Source organism: Pseudorca crassidens, chromosome 10 (genome assembly GCF_039906515.1).
Source record: "Pseudorca crassidens isolate mPseCra1 chromosome 10, mPseCra1.hap1, whole genome shotgun sequence".
Taxonomy (NCBI): domain Eukaryota; kingdom Metazoa; phylum Chordata; class Mammalia; order Artiodactyla; family Delphinidae; genus Pseudorca; species Pseudorca crassidens.
In genome coordinates, this window is record NC_090305.1 from 39,590,951 (window position 1) to 39,602,340 (window position 11,390).

The 11,390-nt window shown below is 40.7% G+C and overlaps 1 protein-coding gene across 2 annotated transcripts in view; it reads left to right on the top strand.

Moving 5' to 3' along the window:
* Window positions 1-2,006, top strand: part of TCP11 (t-complex 11) — a 72,265-nt gene extending 70,259 nt beyond the window's left edge. For both annotated transcript variants that reach the window (XM_067753258.1, XM_067753257.1), the window contains one exon: window positions 170-2,006. In XM_067753258.1, coding sequence (XP_067609359.1) covers window positions 170-402 — 233 coding nt within the window. In that variant the 3' untranslated portion in view covers window positions 403-2,006. The remainder of the gene's footprint in view (window positions 1-169) is intronic.
* Window positions 2,007-11,390: the final 9,384 nt, after the last annotated feature.

Genomic DNA, 11,390 nt, shown 5'->3' on the forward strand with positions numbered 1-11,390 from the left:
CCCTTCCCAAACAAAACATCCCAAAAAAATTTCCTTATGTCTAGGTGCGTGGGTAGGTCAGTGACTATCTCAGTTAACTTTGAACTTGGGTGAGTAGAGTGCAGGGGGCAGTGTTTCTCCCTGAAAGTTGTTTGCTCTTTCCCTTCTCACTGTCTATTCCTGCTCACAGGTCAGCGGATCCACTTGTTCCTCAAATGCTGTTTGGTTCTTGGTGTGCAGCGGTCTCTGCTAGACCTCCCTGGAGGCCTTACCCTCATTGAGGCAGAGCTGGCAGAACTGGGCCAAAAGTTCGTCAACTTAACGCACCACAATCAGCAGGTGTTTGGCCCCTTCTACATGGAGATCTTAAAAACCCTCATCCCCCCAGCCCAGGCACTGGAGACAGAAGTGGGGTCTCTCTGATGACACTGGCTCCAAGCCCTGGTACCTTGGACCCAGGAGAGAAGCCCATCATTCTCTTGGGGTGACATCACCAGTGACCAGCAGAGCAGCAAGCCCTCTCCCCGTCTGCAGCCAGTACACTACGCTGCAGTGACCAAGCATGTAAACACTGGCTGGCCCAAACTCATTCACTAATAAACTTCTGAACTGCAAGCAAACGCCATGCTTCCTGTGTGGCAGCTGTGGCCAGGCCCTGTGTCCTCTGCCCCCCACTAGTGAGCAGCCGGCAGGCCCTGGTTTTTCCTCCAGGTGCTGCCTTCAGCACGCAAAGCTGAGAAGCCAAGACACGCAGGTACTATAACATTATATAACATTTTCTCTGAGGGTAAAGCATTTCTCTGAGGGCTCTGAGAATTCTGTGGAATTATCCAAAATGTGAATATATTTCTGGAAGTCAGAAATTGGTTTTGTCTAATTCAGTTCTCAGGATTGAGTGTGATTGAAAAAAGTTATTAGAAACCTCATTTCCAGGACCAGATTCCCCTGAAGGTTTCAAATGATGCCACAAGAGGTCAGGAAGAGTGAGAGCCTCAGCTTTCTCTTCTGTTGCAGGGGTTCTGAAGCAGGGCGCTAGCTGGGGCCAGATGACAATGGATGTTGGCTCATAGCGGGCGTCCTGCTGAGGACAGGTCCGAGTTCCTGTGCGCTCTCTCTCTCTCAGGTGTCCAGAGTTCAGTCTTGGCCAGTTGGATCATTGACTGGTTTGGTCAAGTTTATCCTTAGTCCTGTTCTCTAGCTGAGTGGCTGAGTAAGTCTCCTGTTCCTTCCTCTCTAAGCTTAGAAGCCCCTGTTCTTCCCGACAGAGGCCATGTGGGCGTCCCAGTGTGGAACACCCTCCACCCTTCTTCCCACTTCCAGACTGAGACTGTCCCTGGCAGTTGTGGCTGTGAGCTCTGCTGTTGGCATCACAAATGAGAGCTGTTTTAGGAAGGACCTGGGCTTGTCTCCTGGGCTTGTTGAGATCCAGCCCCTCATTCTCGGGCAGACCGCAGCAGACCAGCCCTGACCTAGGACGGCTGAAATGAGGAAATGTTCCCTTCACATTTGGCCCTTTTTTGGTAATGGATAAGAGAGAAAATGGAAACTCACTTTCTGCTCTCAAGATAGGGTGAAGACAATCAATGTTCTCACCATTTCAGGAGATGGAGGGAGCTGAATATAGGAAGAACATCTAGGAAGTCTAGGAAGAACATCTGAAGGGGGATTTGAATTCCATTAGCCCAGGATTTCTCCTGATTCACTTCCTTTTTTAGAGAGTAGAGCCTAGATGGGTGACAGAGCCAGGCCAACAGTGGACCTTTACTATGACCAGAAAAGCTGGAGGGCCTGGATCGTTCAGTTTCCAATCTTGTCGCTGGACATCCTCGAGATGGGGAAGCCCAGAAAAAGGATGTGTTTCATAGACAGTGAGGCTTGCCTAGATGGAGTCTCTGATTTGCAACTATTTGAATTTGTTAAAAATCCATATTTTGGAAGCCTCCTTATCTTAGAGGCAGAAGTGCTCTGAAGGGGTTCCTGAGAAGAGGACTGCCTGGTTGGTGGGTGCAGATACTGGAGTGACAATAGAACTTTGCTTTGCACTTCATAATTAAAATCCGCAACGATTGATTTCTTAGAAATTTTGAGTTGATTTTCTTGTGCTTCCATGTGGAGGAGACAGGGATCCTGACCTCAACAAAGAAAGATAGCTCCATTCAATCCTGCCCACAGTTTGAGGGATATATACTTTGATTTGCGGTAAAATACACATAATACAGAAATGTACCATTAGTGACATTTTGTACACTCACAATGTTGTGCAGCTATCACTAGTGTCTAGTTGCAGAAATCAAAAATCAGTTCATTGGGCTGAAATCAGAGTGTTGGCAGGGCCATATTTCCTATGGAGGCTCTAGGGGAGAATCCGTTCCTTGCCTCTTTCAGCGTTTTTTTTTTTTTTTTTTTTTTTTAATTGCTGGTATTTCATTACCTGTGGCTGCATTAGTCTAGTCTAGGCCTCCATGGTCACCTCAGGGTCCCATGGTCGTCATCTGTGTGTATCTAATTTCCCTCTGCCTCTCTCTTATAAGGATATTTCTGATTGGATTTAGGGCCCACTCACATAATCCAGGATAATCTCCCCATTTTAAGATCAACTTAATCACCTAGGTAATTGTTATGGGTTGTGTCTCCCCCACTCCCCGCCCCCAAATTCATATGTTGAAGTCCTAACCCCCAGTACCTCACAATGTGACCTCATTTGTAAATAGGGTCATTATAGATGTACTTAGTTAATGTGAGGTTATACTGGAATTGTGTGGGACCCTGATCCAATCTGACTGGTGTCCTTATGAAAAGACATGTGTCACATGAAGAGACAGACACATACAGAAGTACAACAGTGTGAAGAATCAGGGAGAATGCCGTCTACTTCAGGCTACCAGAAGCTAGAAAAGAGGAATGCGACAGATTCTCCCTCAGAGCCTTAGAAGAAGCCAACTCTGCTGACACCCTGATTTCAGACTTGTACCTCAGATAAAACAAATGTATTATCTGTTTAAGCCACCCAGTTTGTGGTGCTTTGTTGCAGTAGCCCTAGGAAACGAAAACAGTAACATTTACAGGTTCTAGTAATTAGGACCTAATATCTTTGGGTGGCCATTATTCAGTCTTCTACAAAGAAAGAATCTGTTTCCTTGACTTTTCCAGCTTCTAGAGACTGTGCACATTCCTTGGCTGGTAGCCCCTTCCTCCAGCTTCTAAGACCGTCCCTAAACCATTGCTTTCATCATGTCTCCTCTCTTACTTTGACCCTCCTCCCTCCCTTTTTTTTTTTTTTAAGCATCTTTATTGGAGTATAATTGCTTTACAATGTTGTGTTAGTTTCTGCTGTATAACAAAGTGAATCAGCTATACGTATACATATATCCCCACATCTCCTCCCTCTTGGGTCTCCCTCCCACCCTCCCTATCCCACCCCTCTAGGTGGTCACAAAGCACTGAGCTGATCTCCCTGTACTATGCAGCTGCTTCCCACTAGCTATCTATTTTACATTTGGTAGTGTATATATGTCCATGCCACTCTCTCACTTCATCCCAGCTTACCCTTCCCCCTCTCCATGTCCTCAAGTCCATTCTCTACATCCGTGTCTTTATTCCTGTCCTGCCCCTAGGTTCCTCAGAACCATTTTTTAAAATAGATTCCATATATGTGTGTTAGCATACCATATTTGTTTTTCTATTCTGACTTAATTCACTCTGTATGACAGACTCTAGGTCCATCCACCTCACTACAAATAACACAATTTCGTTTCTTTTTATGGCTGAGTAATATTCCATTGTATATATGTGCCACATCTTTATCCATTCCTCTGTCGATGGACACTTAGGTTGCTTCCATGTCCTGGCTACTGTAAATAGTGCTGCAGTGAACATTGTGGTACATGACTCTTTCTGAATTATGGTTATCTCAGGGTATATGCTCAGTAGTGGGATTGCTGGGTCATATGGTAGTTCTATTTTTAGTTTTTTAAGGAACCTCCATACTGTTCTCTACAGTGTCTCTATGAATTTACATTCCCACCAACAGGGCAGGAGGGTTCCCTTTTCTCCACACTCTCTCCAGCATTTATTGTTTGTAGATTTTTTGATGATGGCCATTCTGACCGGTGTTAGGTGATACCTCATTGTGGTTTTGATTTGCATTTCTCTGATGATTAGTGATGTTGAGCATGTTTTCATGCATTTGTTGGCCATCTGTATGTCTTCTTTGGAGAAGTGTCTATTTAGGTCTTCTGCCCATTTTTGGATTGAGTTGTTTGTTATTGTGATATTGAGCTGCATGGGCTGCTTGTATATTTTGGAGATTAATCCTTTGTCAGTTTCTTCATTTGCAAATACTTTCTCCCATTCTGAAGGATGTCTTTTCATCTTGTTTATGGTTTCCTTTGCTGTGCAAAAGCTTTTAAGTTTCATTAGGTCCCATTTGTTTATTTTTGTTTTTATTTCCCTTATTCTAGGAGGTGGGTCAAAAAAGATCTTGCTGTGATTTATGTCATGGAGTGTTCTGCCTATGTTTTCCTCTAAGAGTTTTATAGTGTCTGGCCTTACATTTAGGTCTTTAATCCATTTTGAGTGTATTTTTGTGTATGGTATTAGGGAGTGTTCTAATTTCATTCTTTTACATGTAGCTGTCAAGTTTTCCCAGCACCATTTATTGAAGAGGCTATCTTTTCTCCACTGTATAGTCTTGCCTCCTTTATCAAAGATAATGACCATAGGAGCATGGGTTTATGTCTGGACCTTCTATCCTGTTCCACTGATCTATATTTCTGTTTTTGTGCCAGTACCATACTGTCTTTACTTTAGTTTTGTAGTATAGTCTGAAGTCAGGGAGTCTGATTCCTCCAGCTCTGTATTTCTTTCTTAAGATTGCTTTGGCTGTTCGGGGTCTTTTGTGTTTCCATACAAATTGTGAAATTTTTTGTTCTACTTCTGTGAAAAATGCCATTGGGAGTTTGATAGAGATTGCATTGAATCTGTAGATTGCTTTGGGTAGTATAGTCATTTTCACAATTTTTTTTTACATCTTTATTGGAGTATAATTGCTTTACAATGGTGTGTTAGTTTCTGCTTTATAACAAAGTGAATCAGTTATACATATACATATGTTCCCCTATCTCTTCCCTCTTGCGTCTCCCTTCCTCCCACCCTCCCTATCCCACCCCTCCAGGCGGTCACAAAGCACCGAGCTGATCTCCCTGTGCTATGCGGCTGCTTCACACTAGCTATCTACCTTACGTTTGGTAGTGTATATATGTCCATGCCTCTCTCTCACTTTGTCACAGCTTACCCTTCCCCCTGCCCATATCCTCCAGTCCATTCTCTAGTAGGTCTGTGTCTTTATTCCTGTCTTACCCCTAGGTTCTTCATGACATTTTTTTTTCTTAAATTCCATATATATGTGTTAGCATATGGTATTTGTCTTTCTCCTTCTGACTTACTTCACTGTGTGTGACACACTCTAGGTCTATCCACCTCATTACAAATAGCTCAATTTCGTTTCTTTTTATGGCTGAGTAATATTCCATTATATATATGTGCCACATCTTCTTTATCCATTCATCCGATGATGGACACTTAGGTTGTTTCCATCTCCTGGCTATTGTAAATAGAGCAGCAATGAACATTTTGGTACATGACTCTTTTTGAATTATGGTTTTCTCAGGGTATATGCCCAGTAGTGGGATTGCTGGGTCATATGGTAGTTCTATTTGTAGTTTTTTAAGGAACCTCCATACTGTTCTCCATAGTGGCTGTACCAATTCACATTCCCACCAGTAGTGCAAGAGTGTTCCCTTTTCTCCACACCCTCTCCAGCATTTATTGCTTCTAGATTTTTTGATGGTGGCCATTCTGACTGGTGGGAGATGATATCTCATTGTAGTTTTGATTTGCATTTCTCTAATGATTAATAATGTTGAGCATTCTTTCATGTGTTTGTTGGCAGTCTGTATATCTTCTTTGGAGAAATGTCTATTTAGGTCTTTTGCCCATTTTTGGATTGGGTTGTTTGTTTTTTTGTTATTGAGCTGCATGAGCTGCTTATAAATTTTGGAGATTAATCCTTTGTCAGTTGCTTCATTTGCAAATATTTTCTCCCATTCTGAGGGGTGTCTTTTGGTCTTGTTTATGGTTTCCTTTGCTGTGCAAAAGCTTTGAAGTTTCATTAGGTCCCATTTGTTTATTTTTGTTTTTATTTCCATTTCTCTAGGAGGTGGGTCAAAAAGGATCTTGCTGTGATTTATGTCATAGAGTGTTCTGCCTATGTTTTCCTCTAAGAGTTTGATAGTTTCTGGCCTTACATTTAGGTTTTTAATCCATTTTGAGCTTATTTTTATGTATGGTGTTAGGGGGTGATCTAATCTCATACTTTTACATGTACCTGTCCAGTTTTCCCAGCACCACTTATTGAAGAGGCTGTCCTTTCTCCACTGTACATTCCTGCCTCCTTTATCAAAGATAAGGTGACCATATGTGCATGGGTTTATCTTGGGCTTTCTATCCTGTTCCATTGATCTGTCTTTCTGTTTTTGTGCCAATACCATACTGCCTTGATTACTGTAGCTTTGTAGTATAGTCTGAAGTCAGGGAGCCTGATTCCTCCAGCTCCGTTTTTCGTTCTCAAGATTGCTTTGGCTATTCGGGGTCTTTTGTGTTTCCATACAAATTGTGAATTTTTTTGTTCTAGTTCTGTGAAGAATGCCAGTGGTAGTTTGATAGGGATTGCATTGAATCTGTAGATTGCTTTGGGTAGTAGAGTCATTTTCACAATGTTGATTCTTCAAGTCCAAGAACATGGTATATCTCTTCATCTATTTGTATCATCTTTAATTTCTTTCATCAGTGTCTTATAATTTTCTGCATACAGGTCTTTTGTCTCCTTAGGTAGGTTTATTCCTAGATATTTTATTCTGTTTGTTGCAATGGTAAATGGGAGTGTTTTCTTGATTTCACTTTCAGATTTTTCATCATTAGTGTATAGGAATGCCAGAGATTTCTGTGCATTAATTTTGTATCCTGCTACTTTACCAAATTCATTGATTAGCTCTAGTAGTTTTCTGGTAGCATCTTTAGGATTCTCTGTGTATAGTATCATGTCATCTGCAAACAGTGACAGCTTTACTTCTTCTTTTCCGATTTGGATTCCTTTTATTTCCTCTTCTTCTCTGACTGCTGTGGCTAAAACTTCCAAAACTATATTGAATAAGAGTGGTGAGAGTGGGCAACCTTGTCTTGTTCCTGATCTTAGTGGAAATGCTTTCGGTTTTTCACCATCGAGGACGATGTTGGCTGTGGGTTTGTCATATATGGCCTTTATTATGTTGAGGAAAGTTCCCTCTATGCCTACTTTCTGCAGGGTTTTTATCATAAATGGGTGTTGAATTTTGTCGAAAGCTTTCTCTGCATCTATTGAGATGATCATATGGTTTTTCTCCTTCAATTTGTTAATATGGTGTATCACGTTGATTGATATTTGTATATTGAAGAATCCTTGCATTCCTGGAATAAACCCCACTTGATCATGGTGTATGATCCTTTTAATGTGCTGTTGGATTCTGTTTGCTAGTATTTTGTTGAGGATTTTTGCATCTATATTCATCAGTGATATTGGCCTGTAGTTTTCTTTCTTTGTGACATCTTTGTCTGGTCTTGGTATCAAGGTGATGGTGGCCTCATAGAATGAGTTTGGGAGTGTTCTTCCCTCTGCTGTATTTTGGAAGAGTTTGAGAAGGATAGGTGTTAGCTCTTCTCTAACTGTTTGATAGAATTCGCCTGTGAAGCCATCTGGTCCTGGGCTTTTGTTTGTTGGAAGATTTTTAATCACAGTTTCAATTTCAGTGCTTGTGATTGGTCTGTTCATATTTTCTATTTCCTCCTGATTCAGTCTTGGCAGGTTGTGCATTTCTAAGAATTTGTCCATTTCTTCCAAGTTGTCCATTTTATTGGCATAGAGTTGCTTGTAGTAATCTCTCATGATCTTTTGTATTTCTGCAGTGTCAGTTGTTACTTCTCCTTTTGCATTTCTAATTCTGTTGATTTGAGTGTTCTTTTTTCCTTGATGAGTCTGGCTAATGGTTTATCAATTTTGTTTATCTTCTTAAAGAATCAGCTTTTAGTTTTATTGATCTTTGCTATCGTTTCCTTCAGTTCTTTTTTATTTATTTCTGATCTGATTTTTATGATTTCTTTCCTTCAGCTAACTTTGGGCTATAAACTTCCCTCGTAGAACTGCTTTTGCTGCATCCCATAGCTTTTGGGTCATCGTATCTCCATTGTCATTTGTTTCTAGGTATTTTTTGATTTCCTCTTTGATTTCTTCAGTGATCACTTCGTTATTAAGTAGTGTATTGTTTAGCCTCCATGTGTTTGTATTTTTTACAGATCTTTTCCTGTAATTGATTCTAGTCTCATAGCGTTGTGGTCGGAAAAGATATTTGATATGATTTCAATTTTCTTAAATTTACCAAGGCTTGATTTGTGACCCAAGGTATGATCTATCCTGGAGAATGTTCCATGAGCACTTGAGAAAAATGTGTATTCTGTTGTTTTTGGATGGAATGTCCTATAAATATCAATTAAGTCCATCTTGTTTAATGTATCATTTAAGGCTTGTGTTTCCTTATTTATTTTCATTGTGGATGATCTGTCCATTGGTGAAAGTGGGGTGTTAAAGTCCCCTACTATGAATGTGTTACTGTCGATTTCCCCTTTTATGGCTGTTAGTATTTGCCTTATGTATTGAGGTGCTCCTATGTTGGGTGCATAAATATTTACAATTGTTATATCTTCTTCTTGGATTGATCCCTTGATCATTATGTAGTGTCCTTCTTTGTCTCTTCTAATAGTCTTTATTTTAAAGTCTATTTTGTCTGATATGAGAATTGCTACTCCAGCTTTCTTTTGGTTTCCATTTGCATGCAATATCTTTTTCCATCCCCTTACTTTCAGTCTGTATGTGTCTCTAGGTCTGACGTGGGTCTCTTGTAGACAGCATATATATGGGTCTTGTTTTTGTATCCATTCAGCAAGCCTGTGTCTTTTGGTTGGAGTATTTAATCCATTTATATTTAAGGTAATTATCGATATGTATGTTCCTATTCCCATTTTCTTAATTGTTTTGGGTTTGTTTTTGTAGGTCTTTTCCTTCTCTTGTGTTTCCTGCCTAGAGAATTTCCTTTAGCATTTGTTGTAAAGCTGGTTTGGTGGTGCTGAATTCTCTTAGCTTTTGCTTGTCTGTAAAGGTTTTAATTTCTCTGTCCAATCTGAATGAGATCCTTGCTGGGTAGAGTAATCTTGGTTGTAGGATTTTGCCTTTTATCATTTTAAATATGTCCTGCCACACCCTCTGGCTTACAGAGTTTCTGCTGAAAGATCAGCTGTTAACCTTATGGTGATTCCCTTGTAATTTGTTGCTTTTTCCCTTGCTGTTTTTAATATTTTTCTTTGTATTTTATTTTTGATAGTGTGATTAATATGTTTCTTGGCATGTTTCTCCTTGGATTTATCCTGTATGGGACTCTCTGCGCTTCCTGGTCTTGATTGACTATTTCCTTTCCCATATTAGGGAAGTTTTCAACTATAATCTCTTCAAATATTTTCTCAGTCCCTTTCTTTTTCTCTTCTTCTTCTGGGACCCCTATGGTGCATTTAATGTTGTCCCAGAGGTCTCTGAGACTGTCCTCAATTCTTTTCATTCTTTTTTCTTTATTCTGCTCTGTGGTCGTTATTTCCACTGTTTTATCATCCAGGTCACTTATCCATTCTTCTGTCTCAGTTATTCTGCTATTGAGTCCTTCTAGAGAATTTTAAATTTCATTTATTGTGTTGTTCATCATTGTTTGATTGCTCTTTAATTCTTCTAGTTCCTTGTTAAACCTTTCTTGTATTTTCTCCATTCTATTTCCAAGATTTTGGATCATCTTTACTATCATTACTCTGAATTCTTTTTCAGGTAGACTGCGTATTTCCTCTTCGTTTCATCTGGTGGGTTTTTACCTTGCTCCTTCATCTGCTGTGTATTTGTCTGTCTTCTCATTTTGCTTGACTTACTGCATTTGGGGTCTCCTTTTCGCAGGCTGCAGGTTCGTAGTTCCCGTTTTTTTGGTGTCTGCCCCCAGTGGGTAAGGTTGGTTCAGTGGGTTGTATAGGCTTTCAACCCTATACAACCTCTTGGGTCTTGTGCCTGTGTTCTAGTGGGGGACTTGTGCCTGTGTTCTAGTGGATGAGGCTGGATCTTGTCTTTCTGGTGGGCAGGACTGCATCCGGTGGTGTATTTTGGGGTGTCTGTGAACTTATTATAATTTTAGGCAGCCTCTCTGCTAATGGATGGGGTTGTGTTCCTGTCTTGCTAGTTATTTGGCATAGGGTGTCCAGCACTGGAGCTTGCTGGCCGTTGGGTGGAGCTGGGTCTTAGTGTTGAGATGGAGATCTCTGGGAGAACTCACACCAATTGATATTATGTGGGGCCAGGAGGTCTCTGGTGGATCAGTGTCCTGAAGTTGGCTCTCGCACCTCAGAGGCTCAGGCCTGACACCCAGCCAGAGCACCAAGACCCTGTCAGCCACATGGCTCAGAAGAAAAGGGAGAAAAAAAGCAAAGAAAGAAAAAAATTTTAAAAAAGTTATTAAGGTAAAAAATATGTATATTATAAAATTTAAAAATTAGTAAAAAAACAAAAAAAAAAAGAAGAGAGCAACCAAACCAATAAAGAAATCCACCAATGATAACAAGCACTAAAAACTATACTAAAACAAAACAAAACAAAATGGACTCACAGAACCCTAGGACAAATGGTAAAAGCAAACCTATACAGACAAAATCACACAAAGAAGCATACACATACACACTCACAAAAAGAAAAGGGAAAAAAGAATTATATATGTGTGTGTACACACACACACATATATATAAAGGAAGCATCAACCAAATCAATAAATCTACCAGTAATAATAGGCTCTAAATACTAAACTAAGATAAACATAAAACCAGAAACAAATTAGATGTAGAAGGCAAACCGCAAGTCCACAGTTGCTCCCAAAGTCCACTGCCTCAATTTTGGGATGATCGTGGTTTATTCAGGAATTCCACAGATGCAGGGTACATCAAGTTGATTGTGGAGATTTAATCTGCTGCTCCTGAGACTGCACGGAGAAATTTCCCTTTCTCTTCTTTGTTTGCAGAGCTCCTGGGGTTCAGCTTTGGTCTTGGCCCGGACTCTGTGTGTAGGTCGCCTGAGGGTGTCTGTTCTTCACTCAGACAGGACGGGGTTAAAGGAGCAGCTGATGAGGAAACTCTGGCTCACTCAGGCCGTGGGGAGGGAGGGGTACAGAATGCGGCAGCAGAGGCTGGCGTGACATTGCGCTAGCCTGAGGCGTGCCGTGTGTTCTCCTGGGGAAGTTGTCCCTGGG